We start from the raw sequence: 26161 nt of genomic DNA, 5'->3' as shown, positions 1-26161 counted from the left end.
CTAAAACTTACAGATCCACTTCTGAATTATTAAAAGAGTAGAACTAATCCTCAGTTCTTATAATGAAACAGAAAAAAAGAGAAGTTCATTGCTATTACATAGTTTCTGCATTTGTTAATAAAGAAACAATAGAACAAATTATTCTTTTTTAAAATGAAATAGAACAGGCAGTGCATTTTCCCTTGGGAAAGATAATATGCCTCATGCATCCTCTCAAAAAAGATCTCACATGCCCTAATGTGCACCAAGAGACAGTGAAAGCTTGAAAAAATCTTGTCATGCAGCCAGCAGGATGAACTTTCCTAACAGTATTCCTAGAACAGTCAACTAATTAGGAGTGACTGATTGCTGGTGAGGAGTCTGCAAAAGTCAAGATTAATACCATGTATTTCTACAATATCCCTCAAAGAATTGATTGCTCCAGCCCACCTTAGTCATGTCCCAAATGCTGGGACCACTGCTTTGTAGGAGCTTTGTTAAAGATTTCATTATTCTCTTATCACATGCAGTGAGCTTTTAAATCAGATGATAACAGTCCTGGCAGGACAGACCAAGAATCTCTGCACGACTTCTGCTTGTTTTGTAATTTCTCTTTACCTCTCATGTATCATCAATGTATTTCTCTTGTTGAAATAATGTTATACTGACAGCTTTGCCGCACTGAATTAATGAATACTAACAGTCTAGAGTACAATTAAAGCACTGTCATAGTCCATCAATATTCTATCTAGACTGTAGATCACAGCTGACTAAAGTCTAGCCAAAGTTCAGTGGAGAACTGAAAAAAAAAAAATATTCATTTCAAGAAAAGCAATGCAGAAGAATACTGGTCTTAAAATAAGACATCCTAACACTAACAGAGGAAACAAAATTCTGAAAATACCATGAATTCACCTGATGTCATTTTTTACTAACTGAGAAATAAATGTGCTAAAGTGTCTTAACAGACCTTACTGCTTTAGCAAGCACAGCAATATCTAGAGACCAACATTTCTGAAAAAGGCATGTGAAAAGTAGAAAGAGTGAATTGCATTGTACACTGGATTTCCTATTTGGCAGAGAAGTACAAAACCACTACAATCCTTTGCTCTCATCAGGCAACTTTTGGGGCTCATTCCAATGGAGCTGTTGCCAGTAACACTGCAAGATTGAAACCATTTAGCAGTGACTTGGATTATGTTGAAGTTATTGCACTAATAACTCACCCTCAGTGTGGTTTGGGATAACAGGTTTTACTTTAGAACCTCAGCTGACTCAAGACACGCACCTGATCTACTGTCACAGCTCAAGTGACAAGCAGGAACCCAGAGGAACACTAGGATGTTGCAAAAGCTTCTTTAACCACCTGACCATCAAATATTCAAAAGTAAATGTTAGCTGAAATGTAGCAGACATCAGCTGTTCTTCAGCCTTAACAATTTAATATGATCCAAACACATTGCTGTTATCAAAATCCTCCTGTTTTCACAGCATCTCACTTGTTTTTGAACAAATTTAATAATGACCACATCAAAATGCAGAGACATTGCTTATTTCAAACATTGTCTCCGTTGGGAAAAACAAAGCTGCAGTCCCTGATTTGTTTGGAATGTGTGGCAATGAGGAGACAGGCAGCTCTAACAGCCACATGGGATGAAGGTGGGAGAGAGGCTGAAGAAAATCACCACATTCAGAAATTACAAGCAGAAAGATGTAAAAGAGTTGAAGGATTGGGTTGTTGTTTTGTGTTTTTTTCTTTTTCAGTTGCTAACTTGAAAAACTGTTGAAGTAGTAAGAGAATACAGGAAAAATAATTAACATTTTCATAATTTATGCTCCAATTCACCAGTGATTAATATTATAAATATGAGCATTATTTGCAATTGTTACAGTGAATCCTAGTGAGACACAAGTTCTTTTCTCCTCCACTACTCCATCTTCCAGGTTGATTAGAATGTAACTGTCATAACTTGAGATAAAGTATAATCTGTATGTAGACACAAGCTTTATCTACTTTCCTCTGAAATATAACAATAGGTATGTCAAGGAAATGCTACTTTAGAAGGGTTTTCTTAATGCCTCTCTCATATATATGTGTATATACATACACAGAATTATTTATGTGTATACATATATATAATGTTTATTAGAAAGCTTCCAAACCAATCCAGTTTCCTAGACCTGGAATTCGATCTGACTGGTAACAACCTGTCAGCTTTAAATATTGGACTATTTGTCTCCCTGTGTCCAGTGCCTAAGATCTTGTTAATTACCTAAACTCCCTTTCTGTAGGTCTTGTTAATTACCCGTCTCCTGTCTCAGAGGACCTTGTTAATAACTTGTACAGTCTCTCTAAAAAGGTCCTAATAACACATTAAAATTAAAGATGCTTTTCTTTTAGCACTTGTCAAGTGGTGTAAATTGAGAAATTTTCACATCAGTTTATTAGCCTGTAGTGTAGTGTCATGTATTTTCCTAAACAAAAACAATTTCAGAAAAACGATGCACAAGCTTTGGTTATGGCACAAAACAATCTTTGTTTTCCAGGAGCACCCTCAGTTTCTTTAACTGTGTTCAACACAAAAGCCACGTGGCTTCTGACTGCAAATTAACCTTCTGAGAGCCACAACAATAGCAGGAATTGTAAGAATGAGTCCAATTTAAGGCAGTATTAGGTGAAAGTTTCAAAACAGTGCATTAAGAAGTACAAAACCAAAATTTTTATTGGTAAATGCTGGCTAAGAGCACTAGACATTGTTTGCTTAAAAACTCTTCATTGGCTCTATGATACAAAACCTCTGGAACCTACAGATTTTGTAGTATTTGCAAAACCAGCATTTTTTGTTTCACTATGAGACTCCTGCATTTTTAAATTTTCAAGGAATCAGCTCATAAATATTTCTGCTATCCTACAACAGACAATGGAACCCCCAATCTTAACAGGTAACGCTGCAATATCATAGCTACAAAAGCATTTTAAAAATACTCATTTATCCACTCAGCATTTGCAGAAGGTACAGCATCATCCCTATTTTACAGATTTAGCCAAAGCCAGGGAACAAGGCTTTGCCAAATCAGAGATTAATAGAAATTAGGGGTCCATATTTTGTGATTTCCTGTCAATAAGTATTATATACAAACCAAATAGGTTTTGTTTTTCTTTTCCAAAACACTTCTAAAACCTTCTTGAAACAACTTCTAAAATCTTCTTGAAAAAACAATAATAAGTAATATCAATAAAAATAAATAATAATTTTCAAATAATCCTGGCATACTTGCTTTTGGAAAGAAAAAAAAAATCCTACAAGTGTTGCTGAACCACTCCTGTAATTTTTGGACCAGCAGCTGAAGAACATGTGGAAGATGTACTTATCTTCATTTGTTTAATTAGTAAGTATGAGTAATTAGTAACAGAGCATGCAGCTAAGCACTCAAGGATGGGCTGGTGAAGGGCTATTCAGCAGCACACCCAGCTGATGTTATGAGCTGTTATTCTCCACATTGTTACTGCTCAGCCAACATCACCAACCACAATTAATTAGGATGGACTCAAGCCTGACCTGAAGTTCACCAAAGTCACTGAAAAGCCTCCCACTAAGGTTAGAGATGTGGCTTCATCAGCACTGAGAACCTGACATTCACATTACAAACATGAAGGATCTGGGTTTATTTGATTTTTTGGGGGGCAGGAAAGAGGATTGCTATGGATTGGGTTTTTTTCCTTCCACTTCGCTCTATGTCCAGCCTATTCCCACAGACTGGATGTCTTATGGCTATAGAGAGCTCCTGGAATAATTGTCCAGCAGGATTTCATCAGAAAGGAATCCAGCTCAGGATGTCCCATCACCCAAACCAAGGCTTAGCTAAGTGGGGTTAACTGGAAAGATCCACCTGCAAAGCAAACACCTGATCCACAACAGAACACTAATTTTGGACACACCTTAATAAAAAATACACTGCCTGGTTTACTTGCAGAAATGGGATTCATCCAAAAGAGCTTAATAGCACGTTGAGTAAATAAGAAACAACCCAAAGACTAAATTCCCTGTCTACATTTTCTGCATACTGAATTTGTTACCCAGCCTCATTTATTTTGTGGCCACATATTCATATAAATTCTTCCTTCAGTATTACTAGTTCAAAAAATTAAAAATGGATTCTATTGAAGAAATCCTCCACAGATAAAAGGTAAACTTAAACAGTAAACTTATTAAATATGCACATTTTGTATTAGTTTCTACTTCAAAAGAAAATAATTGTATAAGATACATCTGAAAGAAAGTAAACTAAGTCTAAAAGGTTCACACAGAACATCATAATGAAACATAGAAAAATCAAGAGCTTCCAACTTAACTTATTGCATGCTAGATATTATGCCATAATAGCTGTCTCACAAAAAAGGTCAGAATGTTTACTATTTGTGGCTTTTTGAAAATAAAATAGTATCTATTTTTCTTATCAAAAGTTTATGTTTACATAAAAGTCAAGAACCAGTAAAAGGGACTCTCATACAAAGACAGAAACAAATGACTAGAGTCCTTCTGAATGGGCACTGTGATGAGCTTTTTAATTACAAAACAAAGAGAAAAAGTCTATCGTGATTACCATTAAGTTTTATATTTATCAAGATCTTCTGCATTCAAGAACTTCAAAAGATTTCACTACTTATATCTAGCATCTGCCTGAATAGAGTGTTTAACTTAAAAAAAATTAAATGCTATGCAATTTTAATTGTTATTTGAATTATTTCTCTTTAAAGGGACTTATTTAATGGAAGTTTAACTTCTGACAAACCAAGCTACAATCTAACCTTACACTAATCCAGATAAATACTTCATTAAATAAAAAATATTCTAAGATTGTCCATAAACATGTTATTTAAGACACTAGGAACTGACTGGACTCATAGAAGGCACAAAGAAGATAATTTGTTGAAGTCAGATGAGCTTCTAGCAACAAATTCTTTTCTACAGCAGCTCCATTTCAGTTCATTTCCCTAATTCACATCCATGATTAGTTTCGTTAAGAAAATGATTCTAAGTTTAAATCAGGAGTTCATGCATTCAAACCCATGAGAAAAACTGAGCTGGCACACAATAGGATCCCTCTGTTCTAAGAGAACAAGACAACAAAAAACATTTTTTTTAAAAGAAACAACTCGTGTGTCATTAATTAAGGAATTAATACACAGGAAATAGTGAATTTTTTACAATCATGTTTTCCATTTAAAACAGTGATTGATTTTACAGCCTTTAGATTCCAGTTTGAAGCATTTTAATTTCATATGCATTTTCTACCAAATTTAAGTCATAACAGAAATAAATCATTACCTTGAAAAAGCAAGAACTGCTATTTTCTGGCATTTATATACAAAAACTAACAAAAAAGAATGCAAAGTAATGAAAGTTAATTAACTTCTTATACATTTATCTATTGTAAACAGTATATGTGGGTGGCAGTATATAAATATATATATGTATATCTTTATTCATGTATAAAGAGAGACAGCCTATCTTTCTCAGTAGCAAACAAAACCCAGGAAGGAAACTAACTGTGGGTTACACTTTTTCTTAAGGAAAACAAGTAAAGCATTGATAGACAAACAAAGATTAAAATGGATTATTTCAATCAAAGTTGCTTATCAGCCCTGTAATTTAATTCATTCTGCTCAAGACATAAACTGCTGCCTTGTGCAACAATTTCAGTACACAGAACTCAGCAAAGCTGCAGTGAGCCAAATGAATTCAGGTGAGATAAGAGTTCATGTCGGTATTCCCATTTAGAAACAGAATGTTCTTTAATTCTTGTACTCTCTCATATAGAACTTAAATATTTTTTTTATTTTTTTTTTTTCCCAAATAGTGACATCCACAAGATTTCTTTTCACTACTCCCATTTGCATCACTCTTTTATTTACTCAGTTTCCTCTTCCCCTTACACTTGAAACCTTTCCCTCTCAAAACCTGATCTAGGGCAATGCTATAAATTAGCAGCAAATGTTTAGTTAAAACAGAAGACTTCAGGGAGAGCCCATTCTGAAGTACAAATAAGGTCTTCCACAAACACAAGCACCCAAAAACCTTCACAGTACATATCAGTAATAAAAGTCACTTCAAAACAAACTAAGAAACAATCAAATTACATAAAAAGTTTGTAACATACTTAGAAACAGACAAGCATTGATATAAACGTGTATAAAGCACAAAGATTGTGTTCCTTGACACTTCACATTTTCATTTATATAACATGTTCAAGATATCAGATTGAAATACAGCAAAAACCTACCTTGAAGATGGCAACATGCTTGTAGGCTTGAAGTTTGCCATAAACGGATTAGTCGAATCATAATCAAAACTCTCCTGATGAGCTTCCCCAAATGCACTCGGTGATTTCAAGTCAGTAGAACTCTCTGATCCCCCATTGCTAAGTTTATCTGACCTCTTGCTATCTTTTTTTCCAGTCACTCTTTCAAAAAGACTAACTTTCTCTTTTTTCTCTTTTTTAATTTCTTTTCTGATCTCGACAGGTTTGGAAAACAGACTTATGTTTTGATCCCACGTTGCTGGGCTTTCTTCAAATGGATTCTTCTGTCTTGGCAGTGTAGCAAATTTTTGGGGTAATGAAGCACTCACATTAAATGGGTCATTTTGTGCTTCAAGTGCAGTTTCATCAACTGTGCTGTCAAGTTGGCTCATTTTAGAAGTATCAACACTTAATGTCCTTCTGTGTGGAGATTTTAGACTCCCTGCAAACAATCTGTCATTAGTATATTATCAATGAGACACTATATCACAGTTTATGACATGCAGAAAAACCATTTTAGCTTAGATCTGGAAGCTTTGCAATTGAGCCTCAGTTCAGAACACTGGTGAGTAACTAAGCTATTAAAAAGAAATAAAAATTAACAGCTGTGGCCTCGATTTCATGTTTCAGAAATGTTAATGGATAGACACCATCAGAAATCTTTGTTTCCTGCATGAAAATGAAGTTCTACAGAGAAGACAGCTATGAGTGGTGTGCCATTCCAGAAAGAGATAATAGTATGTTGCTGCATAATGACTCTGAGCAATGCAAAATATTTCCAGCTCTTTGTATAAATCAGGTTTAAAATTTGGTGATAGTTTTTGACTTTTTAATTAGACTTATTTCTCATAAGATGCTATTTTGCCTGGAGTCCCTTCTGGAAAGCAATGTACTCTCAGATGAGGACATAATAAGATAAAATGCTACATTATCATACATCATGAGCAGTGTAAATTATCTCTTATGTTCAGAAACAGCAATTATGAGTTACCAGAAATTAAAGAAAGTGTAAAATATAGACCAGCAATCTCTCTTAACATTTTGGCATCGTAAGTGCTTCATAAACTAGAGTAACAGATTCTGAATGCTCTAATAGCAGTGAGCTGTAATTGTAATGGTCAGGAGTCTTACTTACCCCCTTCATCAACCGAACCAAAGGACTCCAGCTGACGCCTGAAGAGATGGGTGTAGCCAACAGTGCTGGATTTCATTTTCTCCGAGGAGACGTGTGGTCCTGTTAGATCTGACATGGAGTGAGCTGAGGACAGCCGCTGAGGTCCCAAGAGGAAAGGTTTTTTTGGTTTGGATTTCATTTGCACTTCACCACTACACACCTCTAGATTTGTATCAGGTATGTGAGTGCTCGGGATGATTGCAGAGGATGTATCTGAAAACGTCCCATCGTTTTTCCGACCCTTCATTTTGTCTTTTAGTTTAGCAAATGGGGATTTGGTTTTGTCCTTCATTGACAAATCAAACATACTTGCTGTCATGTTATTCCTCATAAACTGAATATTGACATTTATTTCTCCTCTGTCTTTAGTTCTCTTCCCTTGTCTTGATTCTAGGGGAAACCACCTTAAAGGAGAAAGAAAGCAAATTAGGTTGTGTTTTCTGAAGGCTATCATTACCCTCTGGTTAGCTGGGTAATGCATCTGCTTAGAACAATTTAAAGTATGAAAACCCAAATCCTATATCCAAGATTCAACCATTCCTGAAATGGTTGAAAAACTGAAAAACTTCTCTGTTTATATTTGTTTTCAAAGAGAAAACTTAATAACTAAGCAAGAGGAAGCTCTTTACAGTGTTCACCTGTTTCAAAATCAAAATCAACTCTGGAAGCTGACTAAACATCATCAAAATTAAGGGCTTCCATAAAGGAGACTTTGTACTTAATTATAAATACAGATACATTTTATTTTCATTTTTCTATAGTTTTCAAGTGTTCTTTATTTAGTAGTGATGCATATTAATGTATTATATGTGGCAACTACTTGATCTAGTAAACTTTTCTCCTTGGATTTTGCTCACGTTTATACACTAGCGAACATTTTCCTCTCTTTTCTTTCTTCTAAGAACTGGTTAAGATTTATGACAACTGCAGCAACTCTGGCTAAGAAATATCTGAGAGCCATGAACAGCCAGCTACCATTTCAATTCTGCAACTGCCTCCCCTCTGGATGCTGACAGTAACTCCACAAGTACAACTGTGAGCACGTAGGTGTATCCAACAGCATCCTCTCCTTTGCAGGTCACCAGCAGGATTAACTTCAGAAATATTTCCTTTGGAACCATGACATAAATCCCCACTCCTTGAGAAGAGATCAAAGATGTGATCATCTGTTTCAAAAAGCCAAGTGTGCTTCTTTGCCAGGTCCAGCAAAAGCTTTATGATTATCCAAGTGCCTTATTCATTCCCTATTGTGCTCCTTTGTCCCATGGAAGCATCTGCAGAATTATGGCTCAATCTTCCCTCCACAGCTTCACCTAAATGAATGACCAACACACAATCCCTTCTCCACAACCATCACCAAGAGCCTTCCCCTATTTCAAAAGGTCACAAGGGCATATTTCAGATCCACCAGCTCCAAAGAAGTGCTCTAAACCCATTGTCAGGAGAAATCCATGCAGACAGACACACAACAGTGCCTTACCACCAGTAACTTTTGAACTGGAGAGGCAAAGAAATTAAATTGTCTATTAACACAGATACAAAATGGACTATACAGTTATACATACATTATTCGATCCTGCAAAATACAGAAAAAAGGAATGTCAGGAAAGGAGAAAAATAGCCCTCCATTTATTTTCAGATTTCATAAATATATTTTAAAGGTGACAGCTATAATCAAATTTTCAGGCATTACATGTTTTGAGTTGAGAAAATATTTCCAAAAGTAACACACCAAAGACATAACAAAATAATAAAGACTATTATGCCTTTTTTGTTGTTGTTGCTTTGTGATGTTCACAAGATTTTATATTTCATACTGAAGTAAAACAATTAAGAAATATCAGACCTCCTCTGTATTTGCAATGAACAACATGGATCCAGACCAGTAGACCCAGAAGCAGAAGGATAATTAAATCTTTAGGAAAAAAGCTTTTCTTCTGTTGTGAAGTAACTTCATTTATATACTTTAAATTAAATACAAAACCTGGAATATGCGTCTGAAGAAGATGGATGGTTTTTCCTTTTAGTTAATAATGTTTCACTTCTTTGGTAACTGATTCCAGAAACACTTTAAGCCATCTATAGAGTTGTTACAGAAAACAAAAACAGAACCAAAAGTCAGTTGCCTTTGTGCTTCATAATATTGCAAAAACTGGAAGACAAGATAGCCTACTTGCATTAAAACTCTTCTTTAAAAGAATGTATGTTCACATATTCCCTTAAAAAAATACAAACAGTACCCATCCATAATGAGCAAGCCTTGCTCAGACAGCTCCAGTGCAGATACAAAACCCTGACCAAAAACCATCCTGGACCTAAGAAAGTGGCTCCTCAGGCACACACTGAACACACACCAGCACAAATAATGCTCATGAGGGTTTTAAGAAACATAAGAGGCAGAAAGGACTTCAGTTTTTGACATTCAAATTTAATGGCTCAGCCTACACTGTACCAAACCATTCCCTTTTTCCCCCTCCTCACAGGGTTCAAACATTAATACTCTATCTCCGATAAAACTGGTGCATTTTTCTATGTTTCTGCTTCTGAATGGTCAAAACCTTAAATTGATCCATGACACTTGTCTTAGACCAAGAAGAAGACATAAATTCTTAAGCTTTTGCTATGGGGAAGAACGTCTTTTATTTTAAAAATTCATTTAACTCAATTATTGTCATTCTTATCACCAATCACCAACGCTGTTTCATTACCAGCACTCACCTGCTAAGGGTAAATTCCATGTACTATTTTGACATTTACCTCTTCTTAAAGAGAAGCCCACAACTAATACCTTGCCTTCATAGCTTCTACATTTCTTTTTAAAGTATATCTTGAACAAGTTGACATTAAAAGTTCAACCGGGAAAACAAAGAAATTCTCCTTTCCCTAGGAAGACAACAGAAAGTCCTGCTGGAACGAGGTTCAGCACTGCTACTGATTCTAACAGAATTTAATCAAAAACTCTTTTACTCCAGCAAAATTCCTCTGGTCTTCAGTGGAATTTATATTTGAATAATGATTGCTGGATCAAATCTTTGTATGAAAGACAGATATTTAATTTTCATTGGCATTTCAAGGAGGTTTCTTTGTTACCTTGGAGAGTTTATCTTGTTTTACTTATAATGAAGGCTCCATATGCTTCAGCTCATAACAAGACAATATGAGAAGCAGACTCAAATCACGATTTTCTTCAAAACTCAAAGGCAACTAATTACTTTTTTAAACAGATGAGAACAAATGGAGGCAAATGCATTTATGTGGAGCTGCACGTGAATGAGCAACTAAGTCTGTAAATGTTTCTCATTAGAATCTGTTTTGACAACACATGGGCGTGAGCAGCAAATAGAAAAAAACAGCTCTATACAGGAGAGAAGAAAGAATCGGGAAATGAAGTCCGCTGATTTCAGATAACAACATTTGGGTCCTAAAACACTAAATTCCACTATACTACTGCCAATTTAAAAAATTGAAATGTATTATAAAAGCCAATAAAACTTGCTATTTTGGTTTTGTTTACAGTACTTTTAGCCACAATAAATGCTCCATTTGTCAAGCTGCCATGAGCTTATTCTATAGAAAGCCTGTACAAAGTAGGAAAATAGCCAATAACATACATGAACAAAACAGGGTGGCTTTTATGAGAGCAGATGCCCTTTTACTTAATAACCAAATATTACATCCAGTCTTGCAGACAGTCTTTATTTAAACAGACCTTGTACAAAGTCTGGCAAATTTTTCCAACTTCAAAGGAAGCCCTATTGCCTTTGGAATCACATTCATTCTTCTTGCTCTCACCTTCCAATGTTCTGTAGGGCAATGTCCTCCATACACCCCCTAATTTTGACTTTTTCCCTATGGCTTCCATCAGAACAACCCTTGCTTCTTTCTCTCATCTGTTTTGCAGTGTGCTAAGGGGCTTTGCCTGTCTTGCACAGGTTTCTGTTAATTTTTACGTTTAAGTATTTCATAAATTGCTGCTCTGCGTGCCGACAATTTTCTTGAATGTGAAAAGAGAAGCTCAGTGTGCAAGGCTAAATAGGAAAAATCCTGCTGACCAGGCAGCCCTGAAAAGCTAAACCCCTATGTGAAGCAGCATGGCTACTTTCTACCCATGAAAAAAATAGTTTATTTTGGCCACACCTACAGTTAGGGATGGGAAAAAGCAAACTCTGGTAACTTGTGCAGTCTTACTAATAATGAACCCTTCAACTTAGGGAAGACAGACAGGAAGGGTGAAGGAGAAAAATCAAACAACCTACTAGAAATGAGCAAGTTACAAAACCCTGGCCTATTTAATTTGAATAAGTAGTGACCTACAGACTTTCAGCTGGTTTTTTACTCCCCTTTTCTATTTGTCCTCCAAATCTGCCACAGAATCTGACACTTGCAATTCTTATCCCTCTCTCTCCTTTGAAGAAGCATCACTCAGCCTGTTCTGCTCACCATGTAACAGGGAGCAGGATGGGCTGACTGCATGGGTAAGAAAAAGCACCTAATTTCAATTACACTTTAATTTTATATTTTGACAGCTTCCAAAACCACTGGATAACTTATCTACCAATTTCACCAGGAATTAAGTGTTCCAGCCAGCACATTCATCTGGTGAATGACAGATGATCTCCCAACTCTGTCTTCTGGACAGTGCCAAAGATGGGAAAGTATTGAAAGAATTTTCCCATCTTTCTGCTTCTCAAATACACCACTCTTCCTTCAGTCTACCACTAATTATCTGCTGAGCTGATCTAGTTTTGCTTTGCTGAAAAACCCAAGGAATTTTGCCAAATCTTTAATTCAATTCACAAATTATTGAAGAAAATTCGCAAAAAGCCACATAATCATCACAGCATCCTCCAAGACCTCTGACCTTGATTTTACAGGCAAAAATCAGCATCATGATCTGCTACACATTAATGAGAATTTCCTCTACAGGCAGATACTTCTAAACCTACCTCTATAAAAGACCACCAGAATCAAAATGACAGAACATGCCCATCACCTGACACAAAAAAGAAGTTGATGACTATTGTCAAGGACACACTGAAGAAACTTGTATCACACAAAAGCCCACAAACATAAATGTCCAGAGCTAATTGATAAAAAACAACATCCAAAGCCCAGAACTGTCTGACATTTTCATTTAGCAGCGTATGCAATTTGAAAAATGCAGAAGTATGTTTTGTGATAAATCATTCCAGTACCATACTGAGAGGCTGCCCCAAAAGTCAGCAAGTAGGAAAATTAAGGCAAGGGGCTGAGCACAGCAGACTACATTGGGTATGAAAGGAAATTAAGAAGAAAATAAATTATTTATTAAAATAAGTGATGACACTCACAAAGATGAACACTCTTACTTTCTGGAAGCCAACTGAAATGAGATATTCAAAGCAGTTTAAAATAAATATTACAGAGTGACATTGTAATGCCACAAAACATATGGGAAATGACAGCTATCACAACACCCTCACTATGGGGTTTGCTAACATCAGCTGGAATCAAAGTCATTAAAGTGGTCTTAGTTTACTTATTATTTTGGCTAAAGACCACGTGTGAATACTTCTTTGTTAGAAAAAAACTAATGGAAGGTATAAGAATTAAGACCAGTTATTTGAGTGCGTGTGCAAGCATGTGTATGTGTGCACAGAAAATGGAGAAGCATTTCAATCCAGATGGCACTTAGACTCTGACTCAGAGTTATGACTTTTTGAGAGGATATGCATAGATTTGTTGTCAAAATTTAAATGCTGGGAATATTACTAAATAATTTCAAAATATCGCTATAAGTCCATAAAGCTACAGCTGGGCAAAACTTTGTGTTCTCCCATAACCATCTTTCTCTTCACTTTTTTCTTCTCGGTTACTACTCTTCCCACTTTTGACTTGAGCAGAACAAGGTTTTTCTCTTGCTTCAACCACAATAAAGATATTTTCTGTTACACCCTGCCATTTCCACTACTATTGAAGTTCATCCCTTAAAATGTATTTTTCTTGTTTAAAGTAAATTTAAGACTAAAACTGAATAAAAAATAGTGTTATGTTTTGTAGAAATATTATTAAAATGGTTCCCACTCATTAACAAGTACTGAGCCCATATAGTATCAATTTACTAGTTGCTTGCTTGTTCATAATTCCAGATGTATTTGAAGCCTCCCTCTTGCTTATGATGCTACAGATGAGAGAGAGGACAGAGCAGAGGCAGTTGAAGAGGGAGTTTATATCCAAGACAGAGGTTGCCAAGAAAGGATTCACATTAATTTGGAAAAAGTCACACCATTTGTATAACTTCAAGGAAGCTCAGCAGCACTAAAGTCAGTGCCTACAACACAGGGTACTGATCATGGTCAACCATGAGATGTTTTTGTTTGCTTGCTGAGAAGCTCATTTTGACTCTTTTTTATGATCAATATAAGTCAAGAAGTATCCTTAGAAAAGGCCAAGATTCCTTCACTGTACTATGCTCAAGCAAGCATGTTTTTAGCAAGTGCTGCAATTTGTGTGTGTGAAGGGGAGTGCTGGGGAGATATTATAGACTCCAGGGAGAAGAGGAACTAAATCACAAATAAAAGATGTCTTCTCCAACATTTCAATAAGAAATAATAACTCTACATCACCTGCCTCCTCAAATTTATAGCATTCCAAACAAGTGTTACATCTTAAATCAGCTGAACATACAATAAAATGAGCTGTGCAGGAAAACTCATAAAGGAATGGACAATAAACAGTGTGGAATTAGAGAGTAACAAGGATAAAGCAAAAGCTGAGGAAATAAGTAACATAGGGAAAGTTAACAGCAATTTGTCCTAGTGCTCATTTAGTCCACAGGACGAAAAAAAATCTAAGCTCAGTCATTGTAAAAAAAACTGTAAAGTGCTTCATTAAATTAAGACATGCCAGCAAATGAGTATTTATTTTTTCATTCCATGGTAACCCAAAAATTTGTTTTGATCCTATGTAATCAGATTATCAGCAGCATTAAGGCAACTGTGAGTTATGACTGAATTGAAATCATCACCAAAAAAAAATGCTTAATAACAATACATTCACTGATTATAATTTGCATTTCAAATGGAAGAGTAGAAGAGGTATCTTTATTTTACAGGAGCAGACAGAAAATAATTGTCATGTATTTCTTAGGATGAATTAAAAAACCCATGCGATGTTATTGCAAAAATAAAAGCCACGTCAGAAATGTAACGTTTGAAAACTTATGCTAAACACAATTCTATTAAAGCAGTTTTTCCAAAGTTTGTAGAATTGTTAAAAAACCTCAGAAAAATCTTTCAGCATCTGGAGTCTAGTTTTCAGCTCTGGAAAAAAGAGCAGAAGTAAAAAGTCCCTGTCCATTTCCAACTACAGCAGAGATGTCAGAGACACAAATTTACGAACTTTCACAGTACAACGGGCATTTCTGCACTGAGACAGAAAGAAAATGAACTGGGATCCTGCAGATGCTTTGGATGAAGTCTCTGGAAGAGATCTAGTGAGGGACCATCTGAGCTGCATCTGGATCTAACTGTTCCAGGAATTTTTACTTTTAAGAATTTGAAAAATCATCAGTTTCAGAAAGAAAAAGGACATTGTATGATGCTGTGTACAAAATCTTCCCTATCAAGTTATCGTAAATAGACTACATTGTTTCATTAAGCCTTGAGCCAAAGCAAGTTTCTGAGAACACAAGACAAATCCTGTCATGAGGCCTCTGCCTGAAAACTTTACTGCAGGGAGTATTTGTCTTAAGATGTGACAAGTAACAAAAAAGCTCCACAGAAAAAAAAAAAAAGATTATTTTTCCCTAACATAATGTTCCCGAGTCTGCAATGATTTTTGAAATTTATTTCTTTCAAATTATAAAATATTAAATTAAAAAAATATGTAAAAAGCCAAATGTCACACACCCCACGGTCTTCCTAGGAATTCTGAATCAGCTGGTAGCCTTCACTTCTCATACCTCCTTACTAAAAAAGCACTAGGGAATTGCTGACAGGGTTCAGCATTGTGCAGAATATTAAATATCTTTTTTGCAATACCCTGGTGACTCTTGAGTCTGTCTCTTACAGCACCATATGTAGAGCTGTGTTGGAAAGAGGAAGCTATTAAATATATTAAAAAGTAGAAATATTACCAATAGACACTTCATCAAATAACTGGATCTCATTCATCCCCAAACAAAGCAAGAAATGTTAAGGTTACATCAACATAAGAAAATAACTCTGGATTTAATAACAGCACAAGCCTGTTGAACATATTTGAAAGTAAAAACATTGCTTAATAAAACAGATTAGTGTTTCTGAAACAATGAATATAGCTTTCAACCATCAGAATGCTTTGGTAACAAAGACATTGGACGTGGTTTTGAAAGGTGCTGGGTGTCTCAGTTCCCACACCATAGTCACAGTTAGAAGGTCTTCGGGTCCAAATATATTACCCTTAGTTTACTGCCAACACAGGACTAGGAATATTTTCTATTAAAAAGGATTTAATAAAGAGGGGGGAAAAAAAGAGCATTTGTTTGAGATTGCATTCGTAAATCTGTTCTTGAAAGTTTGCCCTCGTCCCACACACACGTACAAATCTTGCATCCACATCTCCAGTGAACGCTTAAAGGAGACAGCCATGACACACCCGCGTGGCAAGGGGGCACACAACCACAAAAACTCAGAAACATCTCAACTTAGGAACTCAGCATTACTTTTTTTCATAAGTGAGTTTCAGAAAGGACATTTCTGAGCTTTCTAAGCTCAGAAGACACCAAGAGAAAACTGGACTTTCAGTGGCTCCTTCCTCATAAGGATTTAAAACACCATTAAGCGAGAACGCGCTGCCAAAAATCCCACTTGCCGCCCAGCCGCACTTTTACACTTACATAAGACTTTTACAAGTACGGCTGTTCGGCCCTAGAAGCCTAACACCCATCAACTTTTAATAAGATTTGCAATCTTAAATGCTCAAGTAACTTCTGAAGAAAGGACTTAGGCTGTTTGTAAAACTTTCCCCATAGGCCCCCATCTTGTGCAGCGCGCGGTGTTCCCAGGGAGCCGCGGTGATTTCAGCAGTGCTCTGCGAGGAACTGCTTCACGGCTACATAGCAGGAGTTCCTCTCTCACACTTCAGAGAAAGAAATGAGAAAATAAAGAACACCTATGGAGCCCTGCTAAGCATAACTTCCTATAAAAACACTGCAGATCTGAATGTTTGTTTAACTATCACAAGGACTGTGTTACTTACCCCACTTAAAAATTTCTGGAATAATTTTGCAAGACTCCAGTACTACTTTTGCTAAAACTGGTGCAGGAACCTATGTGTCTTCTTGTAGGGAAAAGAAGTTTTGTTACTCACAGTAATAATGGAAAAAATTACATATTTTACTCCAATTTCTGAACACATATTTCTATCTAGATTTACAGTCTTTACATTTAGTAGCATTCCTCTGTCATTCATTCACCTTGTTTTTCACCTTGTTGCTAGGTGGTGCAACTAAGGCAGTTGACTACTGACTTGCAAGATAATTGCTACTAATGATTCAAGAATTTTGAAGATACATGTCTAAAGAGAAGTGAAACTTTCTCAATCAAGTGTTAACAGAAATTAAGACCCTAAGGCTACAGGCATTAACCTGTCAAGATAACTGGTCTGTCCCTAAAAAGGCAAGCAAATAAAAAGCGTAATATTCCAGACAGTGAACCCACAAAAGATTCTGCACAGACTTCTTTCCTATCATATGATTTGTGACCATAATATTTTGCAAAAAATTCAGTTTACAAAAACAAACAAACACCAGGGCAAAAAGAGCTTTCACTTGTCTTTGGTTCTCTTCAACCTCAGCCATGCATTTAAGCAGGCCCAGGTTTTGAGGTGGTTTCAGCAGAAACAGTTGTCTGACCAAGAAGCCCTGCCTGGTGTTAACCAAACGATTTCCACCTCCAACTGCAACGCTGCTGGAGGTTCAACCCTGGCACAGTCAGAGACAGAGTAATGCCAGTCTTTTAGTGGCTTGGACGCAAAGTCCAGCACCTCACCACAGACCCACCATCACTATGGATACCAGACTTTAATTTTAACAGCTGAGATTTGGGCACAGGAGCCTTTGTACTCTACTGAAGTGTCACTGCCAACACAGAGCTCACTTGGAGGTCTCCACGCTGTTCTGATTCAACTTCTGTGGGACAAGCACATCTAAGCCAAACCCAAAGCATGGAGTCATAGGCATGCCTGCAGTACTTTCACACCTACAGTCTGAGTTACACATGGAGCATAAATAACACTGGTACCAAACACTTTTATGCAACCATGTCCTGTCTCGGAATTATAACAACTTTACTCATTTTGTTAAAAAACTCAGAGAATTAGGTAAGTACAGTTCAACTTAATAAACTGCTATGATGCCTTCTGTTTTTGGTTTTAATTCCTTTTTTTCATTCCAGTACCTGAACTTCCTGGCAAACACAATTTTATCTGAGAAATGCTTATGTAGGTAGCGATGGAAGCTACCACAAGAGCTGAAATTTCTCTTCAGTCTTCTCAGCTGAGGCCTGCTGTATAGTGCAGGCTGCAGGAACATGGCCCAAGATTAATCAGGATCAGCAAAGCACTGTGCTGTTGTGGTAAGCCTTCATTAAGTCACAGTTCATTGACCACTAAAACATAAATATAAAATATTTAAAGACACGTGGTTGAAGCAAGTGAAGGAAAACAATTTTAAAGAGAACCACACCAGGTTTCAGGGCATCTGAACCATGCCTGGTTCAAACTGAGGTAGGAGATAAATGGGGTATGGCCCTGTGCAGAACAAAGAAATGCTTAGAAAAACAAACTATAATGAGTTCATGTTACACACAAGAGTTTGTCAGAAAAGTTAATGCTATTGACAGTCCTTCCCTGTGCACAGTAACCACTTTGATTACAGTAAACTTCTCTGGAAGAGGTCAGGCCACAATGACATAACTGCACAGCTTAAGAGATTTGAACACAGAATCAACGACAGAAATGTACTAATTTCATTTCAAAGTATGTACGCTCATAGTAAGGCTACTATTTCCCACCCTCCCCAAGTGCAACTGTCCAAGGAATACAAATTGTAATGAAAAAAACCAACCATCACTTACTCTGTTTTCCGCCTTTGCTTGTCTTCAAATATATCGTTCAGACTTATGGCCACCTGTCCCAAAAACCTGTCCAGCCCCACCAGCGACCTGTGCATGACAATCAGGTACAGGATGTATTTTTCTGGATTCTCCTGCATGAGTAGTCCAGGGAGCTCGAATGAGGCCTCTTCTTTCCAGATGGGATCCAGCGTCTTCTCGGCCACCGAGGTGGAGTACTTCTCCTTGCCCAGCTGTATGATGGTGTAGGCATCGTTGCTGCCATTTTTACCTTTTGGCTTCAGACCTTTGGCTTGAAGGACCGTAACTTGCACGTGAGTTGGGAACCACTTCTGGGCTTGCTCTGCCAACATCATCTTTGAAGATCGCAGCAGCAGCAGCAGCAATAACAAACGCAAAGTCTGTCAGTCCTCGAGTGACTGCGTAAGGGCACTTACGGCGGAGACACCTGTCAGGGGCTCGGCCGGTCCTTCCTCTAGCGCTCCTGGCCGCGGGAGGCCCTCACCAGCCCGCGGGTCCCCCCCTTCCCCGGCTGCCCCACCTGCGGCTCCATGGCCGGGGGCCGCAGGTCCCGCCGCAGCCCCGGCCCCGCCGCCCTCCCGCGCCCGGCCTGGCCCTGCCCGCCGCTGCCGCCGGCCCGGCCCCGCGCCGCCCCCAGGGCATCCCCCGGGCAGGGCCGCTCCGCCGCGGGGCCCCGCAGGCCGCCGGCGGCCTCCCCCTGCTCGTCCCGGCTCGCTGCCGGCGGCGGTTCGGTGCCGGCGGGGGGCTCGGTGCCCTCCCTGCCGCCGTCAGTCCGCCCGTCCCTGCCGCGGCCGCCTCAGCCTCTCGCCGCGCTGCCCCCCCGCCGCCGCCCGGCCTGACGGGCCGGCTCCGCCGCTTCCGCCTTCCCCATGCTGCGGGCGGCGGCTGGCAGAGGGCAGAGGGCAGGGTTCGCCCCCTCCCTCTCTTCCCTTCCCGTTCCCCGGGCGCCCGGGCAGCGCGGCCCAGCGCACCGAGCAGCCCCGCTGGCCGCGGGCAGGGCCGGACAGGCCGCGGCTCCCCGGGCGTGACGGAGCGCTGGGCTCCCGGGGCCCCCTCCCGGCTGAGATCCCCGTCCCGTTAATTAATTCATCGCTATTTTTGTTTCTGGAGCGGGAAGAGAGATCTGCAGGAGCTGTGGAGAGGAGGGAACCTGGCTAAAGGCGTCTATTGTTGTTATTACTATTGAATATTAGACACTCGGGGGTGGCCACGGAGCCAGCTGGGACTGGTGCTGCTCTGGATCCCATCCTGCTGCCAAAAGCTTCGGGAATTTCTTTATTTTTCAGCCCCATCCATCCGCCCTGGCAAATCTGTTGGATTTGAATGAGAGAGTGAAAATTACAAAATATAATATAAAAATATTAATAAAAACAGCATTATACGAGGTGTTTTGAGGACACGTGATTTTGCTGGTGGTACACCTAGAGACTTCAGGTATTTACATGCACACCTGTAAGCTGAGTCACAGGTATTAACGTCGTTTCTACAAATAAACAAACAAACAAACAAACAAACAAACAAATAAAATTAGGGTTGTAAGGCTGTGTATCCCATCCCTGAAAACCATAAAAAGCAGGGATACCAGAAGCCAGGTCAGATAATACTTCACCCACCACCCCTCACTCCTGAGTCCCCGGTCCATGGCTCACAAGTTAGTGAGCAAAGAAACCTTGGGAGACCTTCTCATACAGCTGAGACCTACAGGAAATTAAAAAACTTAAAACTGAAGGCCATTAGGGAGAGTAAAGTATGGTGCTTCCCACAATACCTGATGTTGAGCAAGTTATCATCCAGGATCTGAAAAGGGGGGATCATCAGTCTACACAGTCATTAGCCTGAGTCCAGCTCATGTCATCTCATGACAATTTTACACAATTTTAATAGATATTTCATTGATGTTCAATTTTTGGCTGTCAGTGATAGCTGTCTGCATGCTGTGATAGTTAACACAGAGCTGGCACTTCTTTCCTCTTCCACATTGTATCTGGGCTTTTCTTGACAGGAAAATAGATGGTCCAGTTGGAAACAGTAACTTCAATACATGTCCTGGGATCACATTTAGGCAAAAATGTGTAAATGGGTTATCTAGGATAGCAGTTTCTGAAAGCGTTACAAATGCTATGGTTGTCTGCCTCGGTTTGTGGTGCTGATACTAATGGTAAATTAAGGCTGCAGGTCACCATCCCCCTCACCTGAAAACCCCTTCCCCTTCTCTGCAGCTGTCATTCTTCCTCATCCTCGGGTATCTTTCCCAGATATTTCACAAGGAAGCTCCCAGGAGAGGCTGCTGTGCTTGGGGAAAGAGTCACAGTATTTAGGGCTGGAAGAGCCAGAGGGAATTATGGTGCCAGTGTTCTGCGGGAGACTTAGGCCATGGGGGAAAGCCACGGGGTTCTTCTTGGAAACCAGAGTGACTTATGCACATCAGAATATTTCTGAAATTAATTTTACCACATACAAATTCTGTTTTAGTAGAATAATCTTCATTGCACTAAATAGAAACCAAGCATGATGAACTCATCAAATCAAAACAAGAAATGAATTTTAGGTAGGCAGAATGTATTTATTTAATAGAAATTTAAGTCAAACATCATGTTTTGCATGCTGTGTCTTAGGAAAACTTTTATGAGTTTTTACAATAGGCAGGTTTTGTGCTTTTTCCTTGCCTTTTATTGGCATTCTCTAATTTCTTATTATTGTCTCTTTCTAAACAGGAGCTGACTGGAATACATGCGCACACAGCTGAACAGGGGAAGGTGGAAGAACTTTTGTACTGCTGCAGACCATATATCAATGCAATAGCCAATCTGCCTTTCCTGCTTTCAAAAATAAACAGATTATTAGTCCTCTACTCCTTATGTGCAATCTGGCATGTGAGGAGTGTGGAACCTTTCCCCTTTCTCATGTTTCCCCTCTCTGCTCAGCTGGTGGAGCAGGCACTGGGGAGATGCCCCCTCAACTCCTCCACTCCTGTGCTTGAAGAGAATTCTGCTCAAAGGTTCACCAGATATATTTTATTCTCTCTTACACCCCTCTAGGGTCAAGCTGAAAGCTGGCCTTTTGATTTTGTCCTCTTTGGAATAGGGTAATTGTCATCTTCTGGAATGTAACGTGGGATATAAATGACAAAATATCTCAGAGAAATAATGATATCTCCAGCAACAGAGTGTCCCCTGGCACTATGTTAGAGCATTAATCCAGAAATGACTCAGATTTTCATTCACTAAGCCACCACAACTGCTCAGTGTCTGTGTGCACTGTAGGTTTTGTTCATCACTGTCCATGATTTAGTGAATATTACATTAGAAAATCCATTTTGTTTCCTGTGCACCATTTTGGTTACAGGACTGTACCATTCCTTTAGTGCACCATAGATATCCACTGTTATTCTGTAATAATAATCTTTTAAATTCACTGTTACTACTGTATCATGTCTTCTGTCCAAATCCAATCACTCTGAGGATGTCTCATCAAGAATTTTCTAGCCCTTAGTTTCTTTTAGAGGATTTTGAGCTTAAAACATTATATTTGAAGCTTGCAGTCAAATGTAGCTCCTTTGTATGCTACACTGTGGTAAAAAGGATTTCTCCCTGTAGGTAGCTCCTGCAGTGTTCTGTGCCGTGCCCCTTTCCCCTGTTCTACCACTACCTGTGTAGCATTGGAGGAAGCTGAGAAAAGCAAGCCCAGAATTTTTGCTGATGAAGAAAAAGCCATCAAAGCCACGTGGAATATGTGGCATCAGAAAATTATTTTGGCATTTCTAATTGCATATTATAAGAGCACGTTTAAAACACAATTGTTAATCACAAACAACAGTGGATATCTATGGTACATTTAATACAGAACCCTAAAGCTCATGTGTGCCATCTATCTCCATTACACGTTCTTCCAGTCGTTTCTGACCCAGGAGATCAACACTGTTTTTTTTTTAAAAGAGAATTCCATGAACTATGGTGGTTTTTTTTCAATTTCAGTAATTTGTAATTCCCTCTCATTTCTCCCTCCTTAGCCTACAGTATATCTGATTAAACATAAGCCTTGATATTCTGGCTGCCCTTTCAAAAGAAAATGCAGGAGAATCTTTTTGCCTGTGCCACTGAGACAGTTCCTCGTTCTGTTTCTCATTTCCAGTTGTGTACTTGCTAAAGAGGATCAGAGCAGCGGTGTTTACACTGGTAAACTGTAGCAGGTAATTTGGTGATTTAATTTCTCCCTGATTTCTGTTTATGAAGAAGGAAACATTTTGTTATATTTTTATGAAAATGCTATCTCCTCTTTGAAATTATTTGCTGAATAATTCTTAGTTGGCAGATTGCAGGCGATGTGTTCGCTTTGAACGTTACATTGCTGTGAGGAACAGGCTGGTTTTGTCTCGACATGTGACAAGCTTCTGCTTTCTGCCTTGCTGAATAACTTTCAGTAGCTATTGCAACTGTCCAGACTGTTTTCTGGAAAGACTGTGCAATTTTTGAGACTGAACATTGCTGCCTGTTAGCTTTATCTTAGCTGTCATTATTTTTTCAATTAATGACTTCTTCAGGAATTCACTAGAATTAATTGACTGCAGAAATCAAATAGCTGGGCTTATACTACTGTCAATTGGAAGGTTTTTCACAAGCTACTGGTTTTGTCTGCTCTCTTGGTTTGAGAAGAACTCATTATGCTGGAAGTATTTTTATGTAATTATTAAAAGCTAGAAGAATATCAATGAAATTTCTGTTCTGACCCCAAATTTTGCAACCCAAAATGTTCAAGGTTTGCTGAGGCTGGGGCAGTTGGCCACTGTCCTGCTCTGCATGCTTTCTTTTACCTTTCACTCTCACTCTTATGGAACATCTGCTCAGAAGGAGGAGACCTTTGGCCTCAACACTAGAGCTGAATTTTCTCTGGTAGGTTTTAAAAGCCCTACGGACACATTTCTTCTGTGCTGTTCTCTCTGTCCAGCTTTGGGTTTATCTGCTTGGGATGCAATTTGTGTCAGCCTTGCCTTGCTCTTCACCTGTCTTTCTTGCATTACTGGAAGGAATGGGGTCATACAAGAAACAGCAAAGGAAATGTGTCTCTGAAAAGTGGGGTGGGGGCTCAAAATCAGGCAAATGCCATAGAAGTGTCCATTGTTCTGATAGAAATCCAGTACTTTCAACTGTAAACCTCGAGTCACAGATATGGAAGTCTTGTGTGCAATATCAGACTTCAAATAAATGCCAGGTACCACTAAGAGTGTTGGAAGCATCATCTTTTTTGTTCATTTTTAGCTGAACATGTTTCACAGCCTTTCAACACTCTCATCCATTGTGAAGTTCAAAGAGGCTTAAATGCTGTAAAACAGTCATCAAATACTATAATTAAACTTGCCAGTCACCCAGATTTGACCCAAACTGCCTGTGTCTCAAGATGTTAGTCAGCTGTCTGGGTTGGATTTTAGTTCAGCCTTTTAAAAACATGAAAACACCTCATTCTCAGCAGCTTCTGCACAAACTATTGTGCTCTTCTGTCAAAGCCTTCCTCTCATGCAAACTCCTTCAGCATTTCCAACCTGACATAGCCATGGGGTACACCCTGCCCCACACCTGGTAAAATTCAGATTGTCATCAGCAATACCTCCACAGGGGACAGCACCAGTGACACAAAACTCTTTTAAAACTAACCTCTAAGGGCTAAATTCAGATTTGCCCTTGGCTCACCTAAAAATTCAAGCTGATCATTGGAGAAATACCTATTCAAAAATCATAGAAACACAAACTGAGGCTCAAATTTCAGAGTTAAATTAAAAATGGAAATAGGCTGTATGGCATCTCTTTTTAGACTTAAACTTGTTTTCGGTGCATATCCAATGATTCAACATCCTAAAGAACTTTATGCATTGGAAATGGAAATAATAATAACAATATAGGCAGAATCAAGGATAATTTTGTCATCTTTGCAGAGAATAATATTTTTTTTATGCTTGACAGAACCTAAGAAACATTAACAGTAGAAAAAAAAACTTCAAAATGGTTACCTTTTTTGTTTCTTAATGAACCAGGAGAAGGGAAAAAAAAAGATTTTTATCACTGTTTGAGTATGAAGCTTCTTCAGAACTATTTTTCCTGTGTTTAAATAGCTCCCGCATTTGTTCTTTAGGTCATTTATTCTTTATGGGTCTCCAAGGATCTCAGAGACCATTACCTTACAAATTCTCCAAAGTTATCAACTCCCTTAAGGAGAATCTTGGCAAATACCAGAAAATTATGTTCTAAAAAGAGTTCTTTGTGAAATAAATTCTGAACTTCTCTAATTGTTTTCCCTCTTTGGTATTGTAGAGGGCTTTATAGGACCCACACATTCAACATCATTTAACTCTTTCATATGAGGGCAGACTAAATGGAATTATTTGTATGAAGATTAAATTTTTATATTTACACCATTTGTTTGTGCACCAAGTTAGCAGTCTCATCAAGTGGGTAAAACACCTACCCACCTTCAAGCATGGTGTACTCCTTTAAATGAGTCCTCATTGAATTCTGGTTTTGACTGAAACACACTTAAATTTCCTGCTCATTCCCAAGGCTTTTTCCCAGGCTTAGCTGCCCCCAAAATCTCTTCCCAGGGATTTTGTTCCACCAGAGGACTATCCCATGTCTCTTCTGTTGTTGAAGGGTCTAATAAGGAACCCACCTGCAGCACTGAGGCAGCCGTGATTAATCTGCATTTAACCACAGGGTCTCAACACTTCCTGCGTGCTCATAACAGGAGAATTCTTCTTCCCTGATGATACAAAAACACCCACACCCCAACCAGCAGCCAACCAACCAACCAACCAACCAACCAACCAACCAACCAACCAACCAGGGAGGGAGGGAGGGAGGGAGGGAAGGAAGGAAGGAAGGAGGGAAGGAAGGAAGGAAGGAGGGAAGGAAGGAAGGAAGGAGGGAAGGAAGGAAGGAGGGAAGGAAGGAAGGAGGGAAGGAGGGAAGGAAGGAGGGAAGGAAGGAAGGAGGGAAGGAAGGAGGGAGGGAAGGAAGGAGGGAAGGAGGGAAAGAGGGAAGGAAGGAGGGAAGGAAGGAGGGAAGGAAGGAGGGAAGGAAGGAGGGAAGGAAGGAAGGAGGGAAGGAAGGAAGGAGGGAAGGAAGGAAGGAGGGAAGGAAGGAGGGAAGGAGGGAAGGAAGGAGGAAAGGAAGGAAGGAAGGAAGGAAGGAAGGAAGGAAGGAAGGAAGGAAGGAAGGAAGGAAGGAAGGAAGGAAGGAAGGAAGGAAGGAAGGAAGGAAGGAAGGAAGGAAGGAAGGAAGGAAGGAAGGAAGGAAGGAAGGAAGGAAGGAAGGAAGGAGGGAAGGAGGGAAGGAGGGAAGGAGGGAAGGAGGGAAGGAGGGAAGGGAGGAAGGGAGGAAGGGAGGGAGGGAGGGAGGGAGGGAGGGAGGGAGGGAGGGAGGGAGGAAGGAAGGAAGGAAGGAAGGAAGGAAGGAAGGAAGGAAGGAAGGAAGGAGTGTGTGTGTTTTGTTATGTTTAGACTTAACAAATCTCCTCTGAAGTCCAAGGTACAGCAGGACATGGATTTTCTAACTCTTCACACACCACATTGCAGTGCTCATACAAAGCCCAGAACAATACTTGG

General features: G+C 39.1%; 1 protein-coding gene and 1 long non-coding RNA gene across 2 annotated transcripts in view; one reads left to right on the top strand and one right to left on the bottom strand.

The window, feature by feature from the left end:
- The window catches only part of RAB11FIP2 (RAB11 family interacting protein 2), a 32138-nt gene extending 13036 nt beyond the window's left edge, over nucleotides 1-19102 (bottom strand). The window contains exons 1-3 of the mRNA XM_023929939.2: nucleotides 18553-19102; nucleotides 7418-7860; nucleotides 6265-6724 (exon numbers count right to left, since the gene is read on the bottom strand). Of these exons, the coding sequence (XP_023785707.2) occupies nucleotides 6265-6724; nucleotides 7418-7860; nucleotides 18553-18905 (1256 nt within the window). The 5' untranslated portion in view covers nucleotides 18906-19102. The remainder of the gene's footprint in view (nucleotides 1-6264; nucleotides 6725-7417; nucleotides 7861-18552) is intronic.
- A 274-nt stretch (nucleotides 19103-19376) lies between these two features.
- Nucleotides 19377-23283, top strand: LOC147651848 (uncharacterized). Its single transcript, XR_015289719.1, has 2 exons — nucleotides 19377-20004; nucleotides 21285-23283. It is a non-coding gene; the product is annotated as an uncharacterized LOC147651848 (long non-coding RNA).
- Nucleotides 23284-26161: the final 2878 nt, after the last annotated feature.

The sequence above is a fragment of the Cyanistes caeruleus genome, chromosome 8 (genome assembly GCF_971803275.1).
Source record: "Cyanistes caeruleus chromosome 8, bCyaCae1.hap1.1, whole genome shotgun sequence".
NCBI classification, from domain to species: domain Eukaryota; kingdom Metazoa; phylum Chordata; class Aves; order Passeriformes; family Paridae; genus Cyanistes; species Cyanistes caeruleus.
This window is presented reverse-complemented; position numbering and strand designations above follow the sequence as displayed.